Raw genomic sequence first — 26,760 nt, 5'->3', positions numbered from 1 at the left:
GTCCTGTGTCCCCCAATGAGGCGACAGAGTAAAAACAACACTCATTTTACACAGTGAAAACATGCAATGTCCCAAGGCTCATTCAGTTGACAGCCATGTAGTAAACTCCACTATAAACAGGTCCTCTAAATATATTGCAATCATATTATATGGCACTGTGTATTTACAATTGCTCATTTTGCCTCTCTACCCAGCTTATTCTTCTCTTTCAATTAGGTCTGTAACATCAGGAGATTAAAAAAAATTTCTTAGAATTGTTGCGTTAGCTGGCACCTGTTCAGACTAGTTAGGATGTGCTGGTCAGTTTTTCTGTTTGTAGCAAACTCAAGTGACATGTGAACTCATACTCCCAACCTCATCAGACTCAAGTGGGTTTAAAATGGGCAATTGTACGTACATAGGGCCATATAATATGATGACTGCAAAATATTGAGGGTTCAAAACTTTGGTGGTAGTGCGTCTTTAAAGGGAACCTTTCGCCCCCCCCCCAGGCATTTTTAACTAAAAGAGCCACCATGTGCAGCACTAATTGCTGCATTCTGTCAAGGTAGCTCTTTTAGTTGGGGTCCTTGCCAACGCTGAAATAATCATTTTTAGAATTTGCCCCTCATACCTGCAGTTTTGTCAGGGGGGGCATGTCTTCTCCCCCCTGACACAAACGCCTCCCAGCCATCACTCAGGGCCTCCGTGCGCCGCCTTCATTTCCTTCCTGAACGACCCCGGCGCTGTAAGTTCCCATCATGTGATGGGAGTCGAAGGGCAGCGCAAACTGCGCATGCCTGAGAAAAAAAACAAAACAAAAAAAAATACAGAGCAGGCGCCGGGGACGTCCAGGAAGGAAATGGAGGCGGCGCCCGGCGGCCCTGAGTGACGGCTGGGAAGAGTGTGTCCTGGGGGAAAAGACATGCCCCCCTGACAAACTTCAGGTATGAGGGGCACATTATAAAAACGATTTTAGCGCTTGCAGGGACCCAAACTAAAAGCCACCTTGGCAGAATGCAGCATTAGTGCTGCACAAGGTGGCTTTTTTAGTTAAAAACGCCTGGGGATGGGGGGGTGACAGGTTCCCTTTAAATGGATTGAGGGGAATAAGCAGTGGTCAATTAGCAACACCTCTCATACTGGAACAGGCCGGATTCAACTAGACAGTATCAAACATTTTGTGCTTAGAATGTTTTCACATGTACAAGTGTGGCAACAGGTTCTCTTTAAACCCCTACTAAACCAAAGAAAGGTGGTCTTTTGGTAGTCGGTCTCATTAATGAACAAAATTAGATGAAAGTATAGGAATAGCATACTGTGAAATGGTGGTCGGTTTCCTTGAAAGGGTGGTCTCTGGGTTCCATTTCCATGGTCTGAAAGAGTAAAATATTAAAGAATCATTGACCATAAAACAAAAAACCCCAAAAAGATACCCCATAACAAAATTGCACACCAAGAAGTAAAAGTTGGAGAATTAAAGAAATCACAGGATGGATAGACGTGTTAACAATATGCAAATGATGAAAAATTGAAACATTTTCAAAACATCTCGCTTCAATCAGTGTAGGGCAGACCTGGGCATAGTGCGGCCCTTGGGACACCTCCAGCCTTCTGGCTGCTCCAGTTTAAAGAGCTCAAACAGTGGCCCACAGACCGCAAAATGCCCTCCCCGGCCCATCCGCCCGCTGTCACCTCATCCTGTGGATGCAGACAGCGGTGAATACAATGGTGGAGCAGAGGGGGGAATGGCACCTTCTTCCACCAGTGTGAGCCAGCTGACATGATGACGTCATTTCATTTATTCACCTGTGCACTGCGGAGAGTCAGGCTGTGTGGGGGCGCTCGCGCTGCATACAGGGAGGCTCGCGCTGCATACAGGGAGGCTCGCGCTGCATACAGGGAGGCTCGCGCTGCATACAGGGAGGCTCGCGCTGCATACAGGGAGGCTCGCGCTGCATACAGGGAGGCTCGCGCTGCATACAGGGAGGCTCGCGCTGCATACAGGGAGGCTCGCGCTGCATACAGGGAGGCTCGCGCTGCATACAGGGAGGCTCGCGCTGCATACAGGGAGGCTCGCGCTGCATACAGGGAGGCTCGCGCTGCATACAGGGAGGCTCGCGCTGCATACAGGGAGGCTGTGTGGGGGCTTAATCATAATATTAAAATGGAACCAGTCACATCTTTATTGCTACTAAATTGCCTCTAATGTCATGTTAGTGAAGCACATTGCATCACTAACATTATATACAGGGAGGCTGTGTGGGGCTCTCAAGCAAAAAGTCCAAGTATTTGGCACAAAAATCACTTTTTATACTTTGCCCCACATACCTTTTGTTTTGGTCATAGGGGTGGGCAGCTCTAGCTTTTCAGTCACTGTCAAATGCATTTTGAAATTCTCCACGGCCATTGTATTAGCATTCTTCCCCATCACTGCTCCCTATGTCACGGCTATCTCCCAGCAGATCCCGTACATGCGCAATGAAGCCCAGCTTTCCGAGCATGCACAACGAATCTAGGTGTACGTCCCAGCTTCACATCCTATGTGTGCATGCGCAGGTGCCACTGAGTGCCTGCGCAGAGAGATGGAAGGCAGGCGGGCATAGATGTTCGCACTCACAAACTGTCACATGGCCACCGACGCTCAGCGGCTCCAAAGCATCACATAGTATATGAAGCTGGGACGTGCACTCAGATTCAGTGCTTATGTCCGGAAAGCTAAGCGCCACTGAACAAGTGCAGGATTTGGTGGGAGATTGCAGTGACGGGAAGGAATGTGAGTAAGAGGGGCGTTCCAAAACACATTTGATTGACCATAATTGAAAAGCTAGAGCTGCCCACCCCTATGACTGAAACAAAAGGTTTGTGGGGCAAAGTATAAAAACTGATCAGATCAGCTGTCATGTGCTGGAAAAGGTGCAGACCCATCGCCGGAACCCACACCAAACAGGGGGAGGCGTCCAATGTCGGATATATCGGTCATTGGACGTTAAGGAGTTAATATTGAGCAGAATTAATTTCAACCTATTGGTTTGGCCTACCACAACAGTCATGGTCATGTGTCCCTTGGGAAAATTAATTCCTCACTCCTGGAATAGAGTGTGTGCTCTATGAAGTGAAATATCATGCCACAGCACATAACTGCATGCATCAATGCGGTTATTAACCCCTTCATGACCCAGCCTATTTTGGCCTTAATGACCTTGCCGTTTTTTGCAATTCTGACCAGTGTCCCTTTATGAGGTAATAACTCCGGAACGCTTCAACGGATCCTAGCGATTCTGAGATTGTTTTTTCGTGACATATTGGGCTTCATGTTAGTGGTAAATTTAGGTCGATAATTTCTGAGTTTATTTGTGAAAAAAACGGAAATTTGGCAAAAAATTTGAAAATTTCGCAATTTTCACATTTTGAATTTTTATTCTGTTAAACCAGAGAGTTATGTGACACAAAATAGTTAATAAATAACGTTTCCCACATGTCTACTTTACATCAGCACAATTTTGGAAACATTTTTTTTTTTTTGCTAGGAAGTTATAAGGGTTAAAATTTGACCAGTGATTTCTTATTTTTACAACAAAATTTACAAAACCATTTTTTTTAGGGACCACCTCACATTTGAAGTCATTTTGAGGGTTCTATATGGCTGAAAATACCCAAAAGTGACACCATTCTAAAAACTGCACCCCTCAAGGTGCTCAAAACCACATTCAAGAAGTTTATTAACCCTTCAGGTGTTTCACAGCAGCAGAAGCAACATGGAAGGAAAAAATGAACATTTAACTTTTTAGTCACAAAAATGATCTTTTAGCAACAATTTTTTTATTTTCCCAGCGGTAAAAGGAGAAACTGGACCACGGACGTTGTTGTCCAATTTGTCCTGAGTACGCTGATACCTCATATGTGGGGGTAAACCACTGTTTGGGCGCACGGCAGGGCTCGGAAGGGAAGGAGCGCCATTTGACTTTTTGAATGAAAAATTGGCTCCAATCTTTAGCCCACACAATGTCACGTTTGGAGAGCCCCCGTGTGCCTAAACATTGGAGCTCCCCCACAAGTGACCCCATTTTGGAAACTAGACCCCCCAAGGAACTTATCTAGAAGCATAGTGAGCACTTTAAACCCCCAGGTGCTTCACAAATTGATCCGTAAAAATGAAAAAGTACTTTTTTTTCACAAAAAAATTATTTTAGCCTCAATTTTTTCATTTTCACATGGGCAACAGGATAAAATGGATCCTAAATTTTGTTGGGCAATTTCTCCTGAGTACACCAATACCTCACATGTGGGGGTAAACCACTGTTTGGGCACATGGTAAGGCTCGGAAGGGAAGGAGCGCCATTTGACTTTTTGAATGAAAAATTATCTCCATCGTTAGCGGACACCATGTCGCGTTTGGAAAGCCCCTGTGTGCCTAAACATTGGAGCTCCTCCACAAGTGACCCCATTTTGGAAACTAGACCCCCCAAGGAACTCATCTAGAGGCATAGTGAGCACTTTAAACCCCCAGGTGCTTCACAAATTGATCCGCAAAAATGAAAAAGTACTTTTTTTTCACACAAAATTTCTTTTAGCCTCAATTCTTTCATTTTCACATGGGCAACAGGATAAAATGGATCCTAAAATTTGTTGGGCAATTTCTCCTGAGTATGCCGATACCTCATATGTGGGGGTAAACCACTGTTTGGGTGCACGGCAAGGCTCGGAAAGGGAGGCGTGCCATTTGACTTTTTGAATGGAAAATTAGCTCCAATCGTTAGCGGACACCATGTCGCGTTTGGAGAGCCCCTGTGTGCCTAAACATTGGAGCTCCCCTACAAGTGACCCCATTTTGGAAACTAGACCCCCCAAGGAACTTATCTAGATGCATAGTGAGCACTTATAACCTCCAGGTGCTTCACAGAAGTTTATAACGCAGAGCCGTGAAAATAAAAAAATAATTTTTCTTTCCTCAAAAATGATTTTTAGCCCAGAATTTTTTATTTTCCCAAGGGTAATAGGAGAAATTGGATCCCAAATGTTGTTGTCCAGTTTGTCCTGAGTACGATGATACCCCATATGTGGGGGTAAACCACTGTTTGGGCGCACGGCAGGGCTCGGAAGGGAAGGCACGCCATTTGGCTTTTTGAATGGAAAATTAGCTCCAATCATTAGCGGACACCATGTCGCGTTTGGAGAGCCCCTGTGTGCCTAAACATTGGAGCTCCCGCACAAGTGACCCCATTTTGGAAACTAGACCTCCCAAGGAACTAATCTAGATGTGTGGTGAGCACTTTGAACCCCCAAGTGCTTCACAGAAGTTTATAACGCAGAGCCGTGAAAATAAAAAATGTGTTTCCTTTCCTCAAAAATATTTTTTTAGCCCAGAATTTTTTTATTTTTGCAAGAGTAACAGGAGAAATTGGACCCCAAAAGTTGTTGTCCAGTTTCTCCTGAGTACGCTGATACCCCATATGTGGGGGTAAACCACTGTTTTGGCACACGTCGGGGTTCGGAAGGGAAGTAGTGAAGTTTTGAAATGCAGACTTTGATGGAATGCTCTGCGGGCATCATGTTGCGTTTGCAGAGCCCCTGATGTGCCTAAACAGTAGGAACTCCCCACAAGTGACTCCATTTTGGAAACTAGACCCCCAAGGGAACTTATCTAGATGTGTGGTGAGCACTTTGAACCCCCAAGTGCTTCACAGAAGTTTATAATGCAGAGCCGTGAAAATAATAAATGTGTTTCCTTTCCTCAAAAATATTTTTTTAGCCCAGAATTTTTTATTTTTGCAAGAGTAACAGGAGAAATTGGACCCCAAAAGTTGTTGTCCAGTTTCTCCTGAGTACGCTGATACCCCATATGTGGGGGTAAACCACTGTTTGGGCACATGCCGGGGCTCGGAAGGGAAGTAGTGACGTTTTGGAATGCAGACTTTGATGGAATGGTCTGCGGGCATCATGTTACGTTTGCAGAGCCCCTGATATGCCTAAACAGTAGAAACCCCCCACAAGTGACCCCATTTTGGAAACTAGACCCCCCAAGGAACTTATCTAGATGTGTGGTGAGCACGTTCAACCCCCAAGTGCTTCACAGAAGTTTACAACGCAGAGCCGTGAAAATAAAAAATCATTTTTCTTTCCTCAAAAAAGATGTTTTAGCAACCAATTTTTTATTTTCACAAGGGTAACAGGAGAATTTGGACCCCAATATTTGTTGCCCAGTTTGTTGTGAGTACGCTGATACCCCATATGTGGGGGTAAACCACTGTTTGGGCGCACGTCAGGGCTCGGAAGGGAAGTAGTGACATTTGAAATGCAGACTTTGATGGAATGGTCTGCGGGCGTCACATTGCATTTGCAGAGCCCCTGATGTGCCTAAACAGTAGAAACACCCCACAAGTGACCCCATTTTGGAAACTAGACCCCCGAAGGAACTTATCTAGATGTGTGGTGAGCACTTTCAACCCCCAAGTGCTTCACAGAAGTTTATAACGCAGAGCCGTGAAAATAAAAAATAATTGTTCTTTCCTCAAAAATTATGTTTTAGCAAGTAATTTTTTATTTTTGCAAGGGTAACAGGAGAAATTGGACCCCAACAGTTGTTGCCCAGTTTGTCCTGAGTACGCTGGTACCCCAAATGTGGGGGTAAACCACTGTTTGGGCGCACGTCGGGGCTTGGAAGGGCGGGAGCACCATTTGACTTTTTGAACGCAAGATTGGCTGGAATCAATGGTGGCGCCATGTTGCGTTTGGAGACCCCTGATGTGCCTAAACAGTGGAAACCCCTCAATTCTAACTTCAACACTAACCCCAACACACCCCTAATCCTAATCCCAACTGTAGCCATAACCCTAATCACAACCCTAACCCCAACACACCCCTAACCACAACCCTAACCGCAACAGACCCGTAACCCTAATTCCAACCCTAATCCTAACCCTAATCCCAACCGTAACCCTAATCCCAACCCTAACCACAACTGTAACCCCAACACACCCCTAACCCTATCCGTAACCCTAACCACAAGCCTAATCTTAACCCTATTTCAAACCCTAGCCCTAATTCCAACCCTAACTCTAATTCCAACCCTAACCCTAAGGCTATGTGCCCACGTTGCGGATTCGTGTGAGATTTTTCCGCACGATTTTTGAAAAATCTGCAGGTAAAAGGCACTGCGTTTTACCTGCGGATTTACAGCAGATTTCCAGTGTTTTTTTGTGCGGATTTCACCTGCGGATTCCTATTGAGGAACAGGTGTAAAACGCTGCGGAATCCGCACAAAGAATTGACATGCTGCGGAAAATACAACGCAGCGTTTCTGCACGGAATTTTCCGCACCATGGGCACAGCGGATTTGGTTTTCCTTAGGTGTACATGGTACTGTAAACCTGATGGAAAACTGCTTCAAATTCGCAGCGGCCAATCCGCTGCGGATCCGCGGCCAATCCGCTGCCAATCCGCGGCCAATCCGCTGTGGATCCGCTGCCAATCCGCTGCGGATCCGCGGCCAATCCGCGGCCGATCCGCTGCGGATCCGCTGCGGATCCGCTGCCGATCCGTTGCGGATCCGCTGCCGATCCGTTGCGGATCCGCTGCCGATCCGCTGCGGATCCGCGGCCGATCCGCTGCGGGTCCGCTGCCAATCCGCTGCGGATCCGCGGCCAATCCGCTGCCAATCCGCTGCGGATCCGCGGCCAATCCGCTGCCGATCCGCTGCGGATCCGCGGCCAATCCGCTGCCGATCCGCTGCGGATCCGCGGCCGATCCGCTGCGGATCCGCTCTGTGTGCACATGCCATAACCCTACCCCTAACCCTAACCGTAACCCTAACCCTACCCCTAACCCTACCCCTGGTTCTAACCCTAGTTCTAACCCTAACCCTAGTGGGGAAAAAAGAAAATAAAAAATTCTTTATTTTATTATTGTCCCTATGGGGGTGATAAGGGGGGGGGGGGTTATTTATTATTTTTTTTATTTTGATCGCTGTGATAGAACCTACCACAGCGATCAAAATGTACCTGCAAGGAATCTGCCGACTGGCAGATTCGGCGGGCGCACTGAGCATGCGCCCGCCATTTTCCAAGATGGCGGCGCCCAGGGAGGAGACGGCCGGACACCGGGAGGATCGGTAAGTATGAAGGGGTGGTGGGGGGGTGGATCGGAGCACAGGGGGGGTGATCGGAGCACAGGGGGGGGGGGGATCTGAGCAAGGAGGGAGCGGACAGCAGGACGGGGGAGCCGGCAGGCGGACGGAGGGGACCGGAGGACTAACGGAGCACTGGGGGGGCGATCGGTGGGTGTGGGGGGGGCACTTTAGTATTTCCAGCCATGGCCGATGTTATTGCAGCATCGGCCATGGCTGGATTGTAATATTTCACCAGTTTTTTAGGTGAAATATTACAAATCGCTCTGATTGGCAGTTTCACTTTCAACAGCCAATCAGAGCGATCGTAGCCACGGGGGGGTGAAACCACCCCCCCTGGGCTGAAGCACCACTCCCCCTCTCCCTGCAGATCGGGTAAAATAGGAGTTAACCCCTTCACCCGATCTGCAGGGACGCGATCATTCCATGACGCATACGCTGCGTCATAGGTCGTTTTGGCACCGACTTTCATGACGCAGCGTATGCGTCAAAGGTCGTTAAGGGGTTAATAGCTATTAGTTTGATGTTCTGCAACACTGAATGCACTTGGGTCGAGCAGGGGGGGGGGATTAGATAGAGACCCCAGAATGGTAAAATACCATTTCTGGGCATGTGCAGTTGAAAAAAAAATAAAAAAAATCCGTTGACGGATTCAGGCGCCATAGGCTTCCATTAAATTCGCCGGACTGTGCCTGACGGTAAAAAACAGATGTGTGAAAGCAGCCTTAGAGCACATCTGGAACGTCATTGACTAGCATGCCCAACTGCATTTAGAGTGGCCGAACAATCCTCGGGAAACCATTAATAACCCGAGTGATAGCATGCCATGTTATGCAACTGTATTTCTGAACATGACTCAGTCAATACTGAAGACCTTTTCATCATTTGGTCTATCGATCTTGTGATTTTCACGTTGCAACTAACACTTCCTTTCTCTGGTGTTGTAATTTCATTGTTGAGGAGTCCATTTTATATTTCGCTCTTTCTTAAATGGGTCATCAGGAATGAGTTAGAAAATGGACGACATTCTAATTAAAACAGCAGCACATCCTATTCACGAGTCTGTACAGCTTACAGACTGAAGACAGTTCCCGAGACCTGCGTCTCAACTGACATGAGCGGTATCACCCATACCTTACTTGACCTGGAGCACAGCTGTCATGTGTGATGGAATAGATCTCTTCCTTGCTAAATACAAAGAGCCCTTATGTCCAGTTTCAAACTCAATGTTAATTTGTTTTCCAGTTGGGTGACGTCAAGTCTCCTCACCGAGTACAACGAGGGTTAAAATATATTTCTTCAAAGTATTGCAGCCGAGCTCTCTCCCTCCGATGGAGGATGTGTGATACAGCCGTCAGTTGGACACAGGTCTAGGGAGCTGTATTTCTTCAGTCTGCAGCCCGTCCTGACTTGTGATTAGGACAGGCTGCAGTTTGAACTTTATCACAGACTCCATTTGATCTCATTCTTGGAGAACCTCTTTTTTAAAAAAAAAAAAAATCACAAAATGAAATGTTGTATAGATTACTGGGGTGAAGAAAAAAAAAAACAAAATTCATGTTACCAAGTCAAAACATATGCAATATCACAATGCTCATTCAGTTAACCACTTCACCCCAAAGCCTGTTTTCACCTAAGTGACAGGGCCAATTTTTACAATTCTGACCACTGTCACTATATGAGGTCATAACTCTAAAACGCTTCAACGGATCCTGCTGATTCTGAGATTGTTTTCTCGTGACATATTGTACTTCATGATAGTGGTAAAAATTCTTCGATATGACTTGCATTTATTTGTGAAAAAAACAAAAATTTGTCAAATTATGAAAATGTATCAATTTTCAAACTTTTAGTTTTTATGCCCTTAAATTAGAGAGTTATATCTCATAATATAGTTAATAAACAACATTTCCCACATGTCTGCTTTACATCAGCACAATTTTGGAAACAATTTTTTTTTTGTTAGGGAGTTATAAGGGTTAAAAGTTGACCAGCGATTTCTCATTTTTGCAACAAAATTTGCAAAACCATTTTTTTTACGGACCACCTCACACTTGAAGTGACTTTGAGGGGTCTATATGACAGAAAATGCCCAAAAGTGACACCATTCTAAAAACGGCACCCCTCAAGGTACTCAAAACCACATTCAAAAAGTTTATTAACCCTTCAGGTGCTTCACAAGAATTTTTGGAATGTTTAACCCCTTCACCCCCAAGGGTGGTTTGCACGTTAATGACCTGGCCAATTTTTACAATTCTGACCACTGTCCCTTTATGAGGTTATAACTCTGGAACGCTTCAACGGATCTTGGCGATTCTGACACTGTTTTCTCGTGACATATTGTACTTCATGATAGTGTTAAAATTTATTCGATATAACTTGCGTTTATTTGTGAAAAAAACGAATATTTGGCGAAAATTTTGAAAATTTCGCAATTTTCCAACTTTGAATTTTTATGCTCTTAAATCACAGACATATGTCACGCAAAATACTTAATAAGTAACATTTCCCACATGTCTACTTTACATCAGCACAATTTTGGAACCAAAATTTTTTTTTTGTGACGGAGTTATAAGGGTTAAAAGTTGACCAGCTATTTCTCATTTTTACAACACCATTTTTTTTTAGGGACCACATCTCATTTGAAGTCATTTTGAGGGGTCTATATGATAGAAAATACCCAAATGTGACACCATTCTAAAAACTGCACCCCTCAAGGTACTCAAAACCACTTTCAAGAAGTTTATTAACCCTTCAGGTGTTTCACAGGAATTTTTGGAATGTTTAAATAAAAATGAACATTTAACTTTTTTTCACACAAAATTTATTTCAGCTCCAATTTGTTTTATTTTACCAAGGGTAACAGGAGAAAATAGACCCCAAAATTTGTTGTACAATTTGTCCTGAGTACGCTGATACCCCATATGTGGGTGTAAACCATTGTTTGGGCGCAGGGCAGAGCTCGGAAGGGAAGGAGCGCCATTTGACTTTTCAATGCAAAATTGACTGGAATTGAGATGGGACGCCATGTTGCATTTGGAGAGCCCCTGATGTGCCTAAACATTGAAACCCCCCACAAGTGACACCATTTTGGAAAGTAGACCCCCTAAGGATCTTATCTAGATGTGTGGTGAGCACTTTGACCCAACAAGTGCTTCACAGAAGTTTATAATGCAGAGCCGTAAAAATAAAAAATCATATTTTTTCACAAAAATGATCTTTTCGCCCCCATTTTTTTATTTCCCCAAGGGTAAGAGAAGAAATTAGACCACAAAAGTTGTTGTGCAATTTGTCCTGAGTACGACGATACCCCATATGTGGGGGTAAACCACTGTTTGGGTGCATAGCAGAGCTCGGAAGGGAAGGAGCGCTATTTTACTTTTCAATGCAAAATTGACTGGAATTAAGATGGGATGCCATGTTGCGTTTGGAGAGCCCCTGATGTGCCTAAAAAGTGGAAACCCCCACAAGTGACACCATTTTGGAAAGTAGACCCCCTAAGGAACTTATCTAGATGTGTTTTGATAGCTTTGAACCCCCCAAGTGTTTCACTACAGTTTATAACGCAGAGCCGTTTCACAAAAATGATTTTTAGCCCCCAGTTTTGTATTTTCACAAGGGTATCAGGATAAATTGGACCCCAAACGTTGTTGTTCAATTTGTCCTGAGTACGCTGATACCCCATATGTTGGGGTAAACCCCTGTTTGGGCACACGGGAGAGCTCTGAAGGGAAGGAGCACTGTTTTCCTTTTTCAACGCAGAATTGGCTGGAATTCAGATCGGATGCCATGTCCCGTTTGGAGAGCCCCTGATGTGCCTAAACAGTGGAAACCCCCCAATTATAACTGAAACCCTAATCCAAACACACCCCTTACCCTAATCCCAACAGTAACCCTAACCACTCCTCTAACCCAGACACACCCAACCCTATTCCCAACCGTAAATGTAATCCAAACCCTAACCCTATCTTTAGCCCCAACCCTAACTGTAGCCCCAACCCTAGCCCTAACCCTAGCCCTAACCCTAGCAATAACCCTAGCCCTATCACTAGCCGTAACACTAGCCCTAACCCTAGCCCTATCCCTAACCCTAACCCCAACCCTAGCCCTAACCCTAGCCCCAACCCTAGCCCTAACCCTAGCCCTAACCCTAGCCCCAACCCTTACCCTAACCCTTGCCCTAACCCTTGCCCTAACCCTTGCCCTAACCCTAACTCTAGTCCTAACTCTAGCCCTAACCCTAATGGGAAAATGGAAATAAATACATTTTTAAATTTTTTTATTTTTCCCTAACTAAGGGGGTGATGAAGGGGGGTTTGATTTACTTTTATAGCGGGTTATTTAGCGGATTTTTATGATTGGCAGCTGTCACACACTGAAAGACGCTTTTCATTGCAAAAAATATTTTTTGCGTTACCACATTTTGAGAGCTGTAATTTTTCCATATTTGAGTCCACAGAGTCATGTGAGATCTTGTTTTTTGCGGGACGAGTTGACGTTTTTATTGGTAACATTTTCGGACACGTGACATTTTTTATTGCTTTTTATTCCGATTTTTGTGAGGCAGAGTGATCAAAAACCAGCTATTCATGAATTTCTTTTGGGGGAGGCGTTTATACCGTTCCGCGTTTGGTAAAATTGATAAAGCAGTTTTATTCGTCGGGTCAGTACGATTACAGCGATATCTCATTTATATCTTTTTTATGTTTTGGCGCTTTTATACGATAAAAACTATTTTATAGAAAAAATAATTATTTTGGTATCGCTTTATTCTCAGGACTATAACTTTTTTATTTTTTTGCTGATGATGCTGTATGGCGGCTCGTTTTTTGCGGGACAAGATGACGTTTTCAGCGGTACCATGGTTATTTATATCAGTCTTTTTGATCGCGTGTTATTCCACTTTTTGTTCGGCGGTATGATAATAAAGCGTTGTTTTTTGCCTCTTTTTTTTTTTTCTTACGGTGTTTACTGAAGGGGTTAACTAGTGGGGCAGTTTTATAGGTTGGGTCGTTACGGACGCGGCGATACTAAATATGTGTACTTTTATTGTTTTTTTTTATTTTATTTAGCTAAAGAAATGTATTTATGGGAATAATTTTTTTTTTTTTTTTCTTTATTTAGGATAATTTTTTTTTTTTTTTTTTTACACACTTGTGGGGAATATTTTTTTTAACTTTTTTACTTTGTCCCAGGGGGGGACATCACAGATCATTGATCTGGCAGTGTGCACAGCACTCTGCCAGATCTGCGATCTGCTGTGCAGGGCTGCAGGCTTACCAAGTGTCTGCTCTGAGCAGACACTCGGTAAGCCACCTCCCTCCCTGCAGGACCCGGATGCCGCAGCCATCTTGGATCCGGGACCTGCGGCGAGGAGGGAGGTAGGAGACCCTCGGAGCAACGCGATCACATCGCGTTGCTCCGGGGGTCTCTGGGAAGCCCGCAGGGAGCCCCCTCCCTGCGCGATGCTTCCCTATACCGCCGGTACACCGCGATCATGTTTGATCGCGGTGTGCCGGGGGTTAATGTGCCGGGGGCGGTCCGTGACCGCTCCTGGCACATAGTGCCGGATGTCAGCTGCGATGTGCAGCTGACACCCGGCCGCGATCGGCCGCGCTCCCCCCGTGAGCGCGGCCGATCGCGTATGACGTACTATCCCGTCGGTGGTCATACGGGCCCACCCCACCTCGACGGGATAGTACGTCAGATGTCAGAAAGGGGTTTAAAAAAATGGAACATTTAATTTTTTTTTCACAAAATTTTCACTTCAGATCCAATTTGTTTTATTTTACCAAGGGTAACAGGAGAAATTGGACCAAAAAAGTCGTTGTACAATTTGTCCTGAGTACGCCGATACCCCACATGTTGGGGTAAACCATTGATTGGGCACATGGCAGAGCTCGGAAGGGAAGGAGCACCATTTGACTTTTCAATGCAAGATTTGCTGGAATTGAGATCGGAACCCATGTCGCGATTGGAGAGCCCCTGATGTGCCTAAACAGTGGAAACCCCCACAAGTGACACCATTTTGGAAAGACGACCCCCTAAGGAACTTATCTAGATGTGTGGTGAGCACTTTTAACCCCCAATTGTTTCACTAAAGTTTAGAATGTAGCGCTGTGAAAATTAAAAAATTATTTTTTCTTTCCACAAAATGATGTTTTAGCACGCAATTTTTTTTTCCCCAAGGGTAACAGGAGAAATTGGACAACAAAAGTTGTTGTCCAATTTGTCCTGAGTACGCTGATACCCCATATATGGGGGGGAACCACTGTTTGGGCGCACGGCAGAGCTCGGAAGGGAAGGAGCGCCGTTTGAATTGCAGACTAAGGGTATGTGTCCATGGTCAGGATGGCCGGCGGTATCGCCGCAGCGGCGAAGCCGCTCGGCGCTAAGCCCCGCCCCCTTTCTGGGACGCGATGATGCCGGATGTGTTAACTGTACACATCCGGGATCATCGCTCTCTCCCATAGCGCCCTGTGATATGCCTTGCGGGGACGCTGCGTCCCCGCAATGTGTACGGACATGCTGCGATCTGAAAAGACGCGCAGCATGTCCGGAGTCGCAGGGAAGACGGATGCGGGTTTCCACGCATAGTGGAGACGGGATTTCCTAAAATCCCCTCCACTATGCTGGAACATCTGGACGCTGCGTGTTTGATGCTGCAGCTCTGCACAGCGTCAAACACGCAGCGTTTACTGACCGTGGAAACTCACCCTTAGATGGAATGGTCTGCAGGTGTCATGTTGCATTTGCAGAGCCCCTGATGTACCTAAACAGTAGAAACCCCCCACAAGTGACCCCATATTGGAAACTAGACCCCCCACGGAACTTATCTAGATGTGTTGTGACAAATTTGAACCCCCAAGTGTTTCACTACAGTTTATAACGCAGAGCTGCGAAAATAAAAAATATATTTTTTTCCACGAAAATTATATTTTAGCACCCACGTTTTTATTTTCCCAAGGGTAACAGGACAAATTGGACCCCAAAAGTTGTTGTCCAACTTGTCCTGAGAACGCTGATACCCCATATGTTGGGGGGGAACCACTGTTTGGGCGCACAGGAGAACTCGAAAGGGAAGGAGCACTGTTTTAGTGTTTCAAAGCAGAATTGGCTGGAATTGAGATCGGACGCCATGTCGCGTTTGGAGAGCCCCTGATGTGCCTAAACAGTGGAAACTCCCCAATTCTAACTGAAACCCTAACCCCAACCCTAACCCCATCCCCAACCCTAACCCTAATCCTAACCCTAGCGCTACTTTCACACTAGCGTTTTTTTTGCATACGTCGCAATGCGTCGTTTTGGCGAAAAAACGCATCCTGCAAAGTCATCTGCAGGATGCGTTTTTTCCCCATAGACTAAAATTTGCGACGTGTTGTGGCGGACCGCCGGCAGCAAAAAACGTTACATGTAACTTTTTGTGCCGACGGTCCACCATTTCCGACCGCGCATGCGCGGCTGGAACTCTGCCCCCACCTCCCCGCACCTCACAATGGGGCAGCGGATGCGTGGAAAAACAGCATCCGCTGCCCCCGTTGTGCGGGTATGTCGGGCTGACGCAGCGCGACAGCCCCGTACCGACGCTAGTGTGAAAGTAGCCTAACGGGAAAATGGAAATAAATATATTTTTTAAAATTTTATTATTTTTCCCTAACTAAGGGGGTGATGAAGGGGGATTTGATTTACTTTTATAGCATTTTTTGGGCGGATTTTTATGGTTGGCAGCCATCACACACTAAAAGACGCTTTTTATTGCAAAAAATAGTTTTTGCATCACCACATTTTGAGAGCTATAATTTTTCCATATTTTGGTCCACAGAGTCATGAGAGATCTTGTTTTTTGCGGGACGAGTTGACGTTTTTATTGGTACCATTTTCGGGTACATGACATTTTTTGATCGCTTTTTATTCCGATTTTTGGGAGGCGGAATGAACAAAAACCAGCAATTCCTGAAATTCTTTTAGGGGGGGCGTTTATACCGTTCCGCGTTTGGTAAAAAGGATAAAGCAGTTTTATTCTTCGGGTCAGTACGATTACAGCGATACCTCATATATGTAATTTATTTATGTTTTGCCGCTTTTACACAATAAAAACGATTTTATATAAAAAAAAAATTGTTTTAGCATCGCTTTATTCTGAGAGCTATAACTTTTTTATTTTTCTGCTGGCGGCTTTTTTTTTGCGGGACAAGATGACGTTTTCAGCGGTACCATGGTTATTTATATCCGTCTTTTTGATCGCGTGTTATTCCACTTTTTGTTTGGCGGTATGAGAATAAAGCGTTGTTTTTTGCCTTTTTTTATGGTGTTCACTGAAGGGGTTAACTAGTGATACAGTTTTATAGGTGGGGTCGTTACGGACGCGGCGATACTAAATATGTGTACTTTTATTGTGTGATTTTTTTTTTATTTAGATAAAGAAATGTATTTATGGGAATATTTTTTTTCTTTAGGAATTTTTTTTTTTTATTATTATTATTTTTTTTTTTTTTACACATGTGGAAAAAATTTTTTTTTTACTTTTTTACTTTGTCCCAGGGGGGGACATCACAGATCGGTGATCTGACAGTGTGCACAGGGCCGGCGGCATTGCGGGGGGCCGCACCTGAGCAAGTTTTTTTTTTTTTTTAGTCCCGGGTGACTGGTCACAAACGCGACCGACCGCCCCGCCCCCGAGTCCCACCCACCCTCCTTGAAGAAGATACTCACCGTCACCCTGCTCCAGCGATGCCGGCTCTCAGCATCTATAGCGCGTCCCGAGTGAGCGGTCACGTGATACCACATGACCGCTCACTCAGGAAGAACTCGCACAAGTGTGACTGGGGCGCTCTGGCCACTCTCTCCAGCCACGGTGCGGGGCCTGCCCTTCGCCAACGTGTTCTCCGTGAGTGACGGTCGGCGGGGCCAAAGCGGCGGCGTGCTGTTCTTCTACCTGACCACCATGGAGATCTCCGTGCAGGACCTGCAGGTGAGCGGCCGCCGCCGAGGTGACGTCACGGCTTTCCCGGGAGGCCCGAGTGTGCTGTCAGCTCAGGAGGGGTTAAATGACTTTCTAGTTCTGCTGTTATTGCAGTCCGATAATCCGGAATATTCGATAATCCGGACGAGCAGGAGGCGGTGTAGCAGGGCGCGTTACTGGTGACAGTGGTAACATGATATTCCCTGCAGCGGCGGGAGGAGAAGCGTTATCAGCGCCGGCCTGCAGGGGGCGCCGCTTATCTCACACTGTGCAGCGAAGAAGGCGCTGCGGCGGTACAGAGCCAGAGGGAGGATGTCGGCGCAGCCACGCGGTGTGTGGGACAGCTGACAGGTGAGTATGAGGGGCGGGGGATGAAGGAGGAAGGTAAGCCGCCCGAGCCATGCAAGATGGGAGAAGGAGCGGGGGAGGGGGTGGAGAGATGAGCCATGCATACCGGGGAGTATGAGCCATGCATACAGAGGGGGGGGGGGGGGGGAATTATGAGCCATGCATACAGGGGAATATGAGCCATGCATAGGGAGGGGGGGGGGGGGGAATTATGAGCCATGCATACAGCACAGGGGAATATGAGCCATCAGCCATACATACAGGGGGGGGGAATTATGAGCCATCAGCCATGCATACAGGGGGGGGGGGGGGGAGAATTATGAGCCATGCATGGTACAGGGGAATATGAGCCATCAACCATGCATAGGGGGGGGGGGGGGGGGAGAGATGAGCCATGCATACAGGGGGGGAGGTGGAATATGAGCCATGCATACAGGGGGGAGGTGGAATATGAGCCATGCATACGGGGGGGGGGGGGGGGATATGAGCCATGCATACAGGAGGGGGGTCATTATACAGTATGGAGAAGAGAACTGTGTGTGGCCATTATACAGTATTGAGCCTCATGTGTGGCCATTATACAGTATTGAACATCATGTGTGGCCATTATACAGTAAGGAGCATCATGTGTGGCCATTATACAGTATGGAGCATCATGTGTGGCCAATGGCCATTATACAGTATGGAGCATCATGTGTGGCCGTTATACAGTATGGAGCATCATGTGTGGCCGTTATACAGTATGGAGCATCATGTGTGGCCGTTATACACTATGGAGCATCATGTGTGGCCATTATACAGTATTGAGCATCATGTGTGGCCATTATACAGTAAGGAGCATCATGTGTGGCCGTTATACAGTATGGAGCATCATGTGTGGCTAATGGCCATTATACAGTATGGAGCATCATGTGTGGCCGTTATACAGTATGGAGCATCATGTGTGGCCGTTATACAGTATGGAGCATCATGTGTGGCCGTTATACAGTATGGAGCATCATGTGTGGCCGTTATACAGTATGGAGCATCATGTGTGGCCGTTATACACTATGGAGCATCATGTGTGGCCATTATACAGTATTGAACATCATGTGTGGCCATTATACAGTAAGGAGCATCATGTGTGGCCGTTATACAGTATGGAGCATCATGTGTGGCCAATGGCCATTATACAGTATGGAGCATCACGTGTGGCCATTATACAGTATGGAGCATCATTTGTGGCCATTATACAGTATGGAGCATCATGTGTGGTCAATATACAGAATGGAGCATCATGTGTGGCCATTATACAGTATGGAGCTCTGTGGCCATATTGTTTCGTTTATAATTATTGTATATAAAACAGTGTGATCAGCAGTGCTAAATGGGTGTGGTTGGGACGTGGATATGGGTGTGACTTGTTGTGAAATGGGTGTGGTCAGAGGCGTGGCCTAAAATTTTCCGCGGCGCGCTACGCGCGCCACACACTTTCTACCTCCTTCCCTTCTTCAAAAGTTGGGAGGTATGGTACCGCATTTGCCAGATCATGGCAAGTGCCACAAATCCCATAGGGAATGAATGAGGCCAAACGCAGTGTTGCCATAAGTGATCCGTTATGCGGCACATGCAGAAAAACTGCCGGATCTGCTGCAAAAGGCGACTTTCACATCAGCGATTCTTGCTAAAGTCACTGCCGATAGTGTCATACTCACCAATGGGGGAGGCAGCACTAAAAGTGCCTAGGGCAGCAGAAACCCTAAATACGGCCCTGAGTGTGCACAGCACTCTGTCAGATCACCGATCTGACATGCACATTGCAGAGGCTTGCCAGCGCCTGTTAGGAGGAATTCTCAGCAGACGCCGGCAAGCAGGGTCATCTCACGGCCCGGAAGGAGTCCCGCGGCCATCTTGGATCCGGGGACTCCTTCCAGGTCACCGGAGCAGCGCGATCTCATCGCGTTGCTCCGGTGGGAGAGCGCAGGGAGCCCCCGTCCCTGCGCGATCCCCCTTTAAGCCGCTGTCACTATTGACAGCGGCATCAGAGGGGTTAAATGCCCGCGATCGGCGATAGCGCCGATCGTGGGTATTGCTGCGGGGTGTCAGCTGTAAATACAGCTGACACCCACACCCGATCACCGCAGCGCTCAGCGCGAGACAGCGGTGATCGAGCCGTCGTACTAGTACTGCGGCTGGCACAAATGCAGTGCCAGCAGCGCAGTACTAGTACGGCGCATGTCACGAAGGGGTTAACAGCCATTTGGCAAACAAAACAATCAACATTTCAGCTAGGTGAGCTTAGAGTAGACAATTAAAGAAGCACTCCTCCCATCCAAATTTGTATCCTCTTAATATATTGCAATCATATTATATAGCACTGTGTACTTATAATTGGTCATATTACCTTTCTACCCAGATAATTCTTCTCTTTTCCATTAGGTCTATGACATCATATGACTACAAACTGACTAGCTGAATCTTTTTATGATGCGTGTAGAAACAGGAGGAGTTCAAGTTTCCCTGCAAGGAGTCATGAGACACTGCAAAAGTCCCTGGCAGGGTCAGGAGCGGAGAAGTTGGTTCAGAAGTTGAAAAGGGGAGCGATTTCTGCAGGAAACAAGAGACTTCTTGTTTACCGGGTAGAAAGGCAAAATGAGCAATTGTAAGTACACAGGGCCATACAATATGATGACTGCTATATATTGAGAGGATCAAAACTTTGGTGGTAGTGCTTCTTTAAATGGAGTGAGGGGAATAAGCAGTTGTCAAGAAGCAACACCTCTCATACTGGAACAGGCGGATTCAACTAGACAATCAGATGTTTTTGCTTAGAATGCCTTCACATGTACAAATGTGGCAACAGGCGTTCTTTAAACCCCCACTAAACCAAAGAAAGGTGGTCTTTAGGTAGTTCACTGAACGGATTCGATGGAAATATAGAAATCACATACTGTGAAACGGTGGTTGGTTTCCTTGAAAGCCTTGCCCTTGGAATTCATTTCCCTGGTCTGAAAGAGAAATAAAAAATTAAAGATTACCATAAATCCTAAAAAATATTGTTTCTTTCCTTTTTAAATAACTTTAATCATTGCATTCAATTAGAAAATAGGCTAAACTAACAGACCAAGAGATCAAACTGATGCGCATGGATCACCATGGATGTATTCCATATTAAGGCAAACAATCCATCACTACAGATTTACAAGACTGGTGCGGAGAGACTGGACTTAAGAAAAGTAAACATTACATAGACCACTTAAGTGATATTAAACTGCACAAATTAATTGTTTTATCTATTTGGACTACCACTACCACTCTCCCAGAAATAGGCTTTCCAGCACACAATAAGAGTTTACACAAACTGTACAAAACCTCTTTTCTACATTATTTTTCAGCATTATATACCAAAGCCAGAAAAATAAAAGTGGTAAAATTGTAAGAAAAAAAAAAAAATACAGATGAACTTTAATCAGATTGTCTGTGTCTGTCTCCTGCTCATCCCCCTCCATAGAACTTTATGAGAACCAACTGTCATTTCCTAGTTCAGTAATGGCTACATCTGTTTTCACTGAAGACACTCACCCATGAAATACAAATATTGAGAAAGAATCATCAATCCAAAAAGGAGAAAGAAGCAAATTTCTCAGTTAAGATATATTATAAGTTTTTATTTTCATGTGTACTATTTAAAGTAAAGTATTATGTACACTGCGTGCAGAATTATTAGGCAAGTTGTATTTTATAGGATTATTTTTATTATTGATCAACTACTATGTTCTCATAAATATCAAAGCTTAATATTTTTGGAAGTTGGAGTGGGTTTTTTAGATCTGGCTATCTTAGGAGGATCTCTGTTTGTGCAGGTAACTATTACTGTGCAGAATTATTAGGCAACTTAATAAAAACCAAATATATTCCCATCTCACTTGTTCATTTTCACCAGGTAAACCAATATAACTGCACAAAATTTAGAACTAAACATGTAAAAACAAAACCCCAAAAAATTAGTGACCAATATAGCCACCTTTCTTTATGATGACACTCAGCAGCCTTCCATCCATAGATTCTGTCAGTTGCTTGATCTGTTTACGACCAACATTGCGTGCAGCAGCCACCACAGCCTCCCAGACACTGTTCCGAGAGGTGGACTGTTTTCCCTCCCTGTAGATCTCACATTTTATGAGGGACCACAGGTTCTCTATGTGGATCAGATCAGGTGAAATTGGTGGCCATGTCATTATTTTTTCTTCTTTGAGACCTTTACTGGCCAGCCACGCTGTGGAGTAGTTGGAGGCATGTGATGGAGCATTGTCCTGCATGAAAATCATGTTTTTCTTGAACGATGCCGACTTCTTCCTGTACCACTGCTTGAAGAAGTTGTCTTCCAGAAACTGGCAGTAGGTCTGGGAGTTGAGCTTCACTCCATCCTCAACCCAAAAAGGTCCCACAAATTCATCTTTGATACCAGCCCATACCAGTCCCCCACCTCCACCTTGCTGGCGTCTGAGTCGGAGTGGAGCTCTCTGCCCTTTACTGATCCAGCCTCTGGCCCATCAAGAGTCACTCTCATTTCATCAGTCCATAAAACCTTTGAAAAGTCAGTCTTAAGATATTTCTTGGCCCAGTCTTGACGTTTTGACGGTGGTCGTTATTCAGTGTTCCTTACCTTGGCCATGTCCCTGAGTATCGCACACCTTGTGCTTTTTGTTACTCCAGTAACATTGCAGCTCTGAAATATGGCAAAACTGGTGGCAAATGGCATCTTCACGCTTGATTTTCCTCAATTCTTGGGCAGTTCTTTTGTGTCTTTTTTGCCCAAAACCCTTCTTGCGACCCTGTTGGCCATTTACCATGAAACGCTTGATTGTTCGGTGATCACGCTTCAAAAGTTTGGCAATTTCAAGACTGCTGCATCCCTCTGCAAGACATCTCACAATTTTGGACTTTTCAGAGCCTGTCAAATCACTCTTCTGACCCATTTTGCAAAGGAAAGGAAGTTGCCTAATAATTAAGCAGTCCTTATATAGGGTTTTGATGTTATTAGACAACACCCCTCCTCATTACAGAGATGCACATCACCTGATTTACTTAATTGTAGCTGAATTACAGGCTTGCTATAAACGCCGACCACAGGGTGGCGCTTACAGCAAGCCGGCATCAGCAACCATAGAGGTCTCAAGGAGACCTCTGGTTACTATGCCGACACATAGCTGACCCCCGATCATGTGACGGGGTCGGCGATGCACACATTTCCGGCCAGATGGCCGGAAGCGGTAGTTAAATGCCGCTGTCAGCGTTTGACAGCGGCATTTAACTTGTTAATAGCGGTGGGTGTATCGCGATTCCACTCGCCCCTATTGCGCGCACATGTTAGCTGTACAAAACAGCTAACATGTCGCGGCTTTGAAGTGGGCTCACCGCCGGAGCCCACATCAAAGCAGGGGATCTGACCTCGTGCGTACTATCCCATCCAAGGTCAGAAAAGGGTTTAGAGATTATTTTTTTTTCTCAAAATTAGTAAAAAAAATATAAAAATAAATTGCGCTATTTTCCATAGTCCGGTTGGGTGAGGGCTTATTTTTTGCGTGCCGAGCTGACATTTTTCACTATACCATTTTGGTACAGATACAAGCTTTTGATCACCCGTTATTGCATTTCAATGCAATTTTGCAGCGACCAAACAAATGTCATTTTGGCATTTTAACTTTTTTTCTCATGTCGTTTAACGGTCGGATTTTTTTTTTTTTAGACTGGACTAGGCGATTCTGAACGCGGCAATGCCAAAATGTGTTTGATTTTTTTTTATTGTTTTATTTTGAATGGTGCAAAAGGGGATGATTTGAACTTATTATAATACGTAAGACTTTATTTTTTTTAACTTTTAGCATGCTTCAATAGTCCCCATGGGAGACTAGAAGCTGCCATAATTTGATCGGCTCTGCTACATACAGGCGATGATCAAATAGCCTGTATGCAGTAGAAATGCCCACTTGCTATGAGCACCGACCACCGGGTGGCGCTCATAGCAATCTGGCAATGACAACCATAGGGGTCTGTTGGAGACCTCTGCTTGTTATGCCAACCCATCGGTGACCCATAATCAGGTGACAGGGTCACGATGGACAGCATTTCTGGTGCGCTTAACAGAACCACGAGTTAAATGTCGCTGTCAGAGATTGACAGCAGCATTTAACTAGGTAACAGCAGCGGGTGGATTGAGATTCCACCCACTGCTGTTAGAGGCACATGTCAGCTGTTCAAAACAACTGATGTGTCGGGAAAAGTTTGGGCTCAGCGCTGAAGCCCACATCAAAAGAAGGAGTCCGCATCAGCATACTATTACGCCGATGTCAGAAAGGGGTTAATGTGAAAATGATAGAAAATAGAGAGCAGAAATACAAAAGGTCACTTCATTTATGTACCATCTACCTGCTGCAATTGACAGGATTAAATGAATTAACCCCTTCACGACATGCGCCGTACTAGTACTGCGCATGCCGTGTCTCCCCCTTTGATGTGGGCTCCGGCGCTGAGCCCACATCAAAGTCGCGACACGTCAGCTGTTTTGGACAGCTGACATGTGCGCGCAATAGCGGCGGGTGAAATCGCTATTCACCCGCCGCTATTAACCTGTTAAATGCCGCTGTCAAACGCAGACAGCGGCATTTAACTACCGCATCCGGCCGGGCGGCCGGATATGACATCATCGCCGACCCCCGTCACATGATCGGAGGTCGGCGATGCATTAGGATGGTAACCATAGAGGTCCTTGAGACCTCTATGGTTACTGATCGCTGGTAGCTGTGAGCGCCCCCCTGTGGTCGGCGCTCACAGCACACCTGCATTTGAGCTACATAACAGCGATCTGATGATCGCTGTTATGTAGCAGAGCCGATCGGGCTGTGCCTGCTTCTAGCCTCCCATGGAGGCTATTGAAGCATGGCAAAAGTGAAAAAAAAAAGTTTTTAAAAATGTGAAAAAAAAATATTAAAAATATAAAAGTTTAAATCACCCCCCTTTCGCCCCATCCTAAATAAAACAATAAAAAAAAAAAAAAAACCTACACATATTTGGTATCGCCGCGTTCAGAATCGCCCGATCTATCAATTAAAAAAAAGCATTAACCTGATCGCTAAACAGCGTAGCGAGAAAAAAATCCGAAACGCCAGAATTACGTTTTTTTTGGTCGCCGCGGCATTGCGTTAAAAAGCAATAACGGGCGATCAAAAGAACGTATCTGCACCAAAATGCTATCATTAAAAAAATCAGCTCGGCACGCAAAAAATAAGCTCTCACCCGACCCCAGATCACGAAAAATGGAGACGCTACGGGTATCGGAAAACGGCACTTTTTTTTTTTTTTTAAGCAAAGTTTGGAATTTTTTTTCACCATTTAGATAAAAAATAACCTAGTCATGTTAGGTGTCTATGAACTCGTAATGACCTGGAGAAACATAATGGCAGGTTAGTTTTAGCATTTAGTGAACCTAGCAAATAAAACAAACAACAAACAAGTGTGGGATTGCACTTTTTTTGCAATTTCACCGCACTTGGAATTTTTTTCCCGTTTTCTAGTACACGACATGGTAAAACCAATGATGTCGTTCAAAAGTACAACTCGTCCCGCAAAAAATAAGCCCTCACATGGCCATATTGACGGAAAAATAAAAAAGTTATGGCTCTGGGAAGGAGGGGAGCGAAAAACGAAAACAAAAACGAAAAAGGGCCGCGGGGTGAAGGGGTTAATACAAAAGGTTCTAGAAAACAAAAGGATTGTGCAGCTAAAAAGTCTGGTACAGTGAGAAGGATTTGCAGTAACATTACTTAAAAAAGGAGTTTTCCCAACAAATAAAGGACATTTTAATCAACAGATCTTGGAATAAAAATAAATTCCACAAATGTGCTGTATCTGACCGTGCAGGAACATGGTCGGATTATACCACATCCCCTGGGCCGGGGAGAACGCAAAAGAGTATACAGACAGAACAGCAGGGGTTCACAGCTGCAGCTTTATGTGAGGTAAAGTGTTTGCTACTTGTTTTTAAACACGTTTACCTCACAGAAAGAATCAACTGCGATCCCCTGCTGTCCTGTCTGTATACTCTCTTTTGCTTCCTTTCCTGCCCAGGAGATGTGTATCTAGTCTCCAGATGACTGCTTCTGCCTGAAGACATCCTGCAGGTAAGCGATGCGGCTGAAAACGTGCACTGAGAGCTGCACGTGTGAGGAAGTGCACAGGAACCATTAACCCCTTTCTGACCTCGGACGGGATAGTACGTCCGAGGTCAGAAGCCCCGCTTTGATGCGGGCTACGGCCATGAGCCCGCATCAAAGCCGGGACATGTCAGCTGTTTTGAACAGCTGACATGTGCCCGTAATAGGCGCGGGCAAAATCGCGATCTGCCCGCGCCTATTAACTAGTTAAATGCCGCTGTCAAACGCAGACAGCAGCATTTAACCTGCGCTTCCGGCCGGGCGGCCGGAAATGATTGCATCGCCGACCCCCGTCACATGATCGGAGGTCGGCGATGCTTCAGAACAATAACCATAGAGGTCCTTGAGACCTCTATGGTTACTGATCCCCGACAGCTGTGAGCGCCACCCTGTGGTCGGCGCTCATAGCATACCTGCATTTCTGCTACATAGCAGCGAACATCAGATCGCTGCTATGTAGCAGAGCCGATCGAGTTGTGCCTGCTTCTAGCCTCCCATGGAGGCTATAGAAGCATGGCAAAAGTAAAAAAAAAAAAAAAGATAAAAGTTTAAATTACCCCCCTTTTGCCCCAATCAAAATAAATCAGTAAAAAAAAAATCAAACCTACACATATTTGGTATCACTGCGTTCAGAATCTATCAATAAAAAAAAGCATTAACCTGATCGCTAAACGGCGTAGCGAGAAAAAAATTAGAAACGCCAGAATTACTTTTCTTGGTCGCCGCGACATTGCATTAAAATGCAATAACTGGCGATCAAAAGAACTTATCTGCACAAACGTGGTATCAATAAAAACGCCAGCTCGGCACGCAAATAAGCCCTCAACCGACCCCAGATCATGAAAAATGGAGACACTACGAGTATCGGAAAATGGCGCAATTTTTTTTTTTTTTTTTTTTTAGCAAAGTTTGGAATTTTTTTTCACCACTTAGATAAAAAATAACCTAGTCATGTTAGGTGTCTATGAACTCGTACTGACCTGGAGAATCATAATGGCAGGTCACTTTTAGCATTTAGTGAACCTAGCAAAAAAGCCAAACAAAAAACAAGTGTGGGACAGCATTTTTTTTTGCAATTTTGCCTCACTTGGAATTTTTTTTCCCGTTTTCTAGTACACAACATGGTAAAACCAATGATGTCGTTCAAAAGTACA

General features: G+C 45.3%; 1 protein-coding gene across 20 annotated transcripts in view; it reads right to left on the bottom strand.

Annotated features, from left to right (window-relative positions):
* Positions 1–26,760, bottom strand: part of LOC143804660 (heterogeneous nuclear ribonucleoprotein L-like) — a 160,835-nt gene that overhangs the window by 96,004 nt on the left and 38,071 nt on the right. For 18 of the 20 annotated variants that reach the window (XM_077282970.1, XM_077282972.1, XM_077282973.1 and 15 more), the window contains 2 exons: positions 20,345–20,401; positions 1,299–1,355 (listed from right to left, as the gene is read on the bottom strand). In XM_077282970.1, the coding sequence (XP_077139085.1) occupies positions 1,299–1,355; positions 20,345–20,401 (114 nt within the window). The remainder of the gene's footprint in view (positions 1–1,298; positions 1,356–20,344; positions 20,402–26,760) is intronic. The other 2 variants (XM_077282975.1, XM_077282966.1) reach the window with 1 other exon arrangement.

This window comes from Ranitomeya variabilis, chromosome 2, assembly GCF_051348905.1.
Source record: "Ranitomeya variabilis isolate aRanVar5 chromosome 2, aRanVar5.hap1, whole genome shotgun sequence".
Lineage (NCBI taxonomy): Eukaryota > Metazoa > Chordata > Amphibia > Anura > Dendrobatidae > Ranitomeya > Ranitomeya variabilis.
This window is presented reverse-complemented; position numbering and strand designations above follow the sequence as displayed.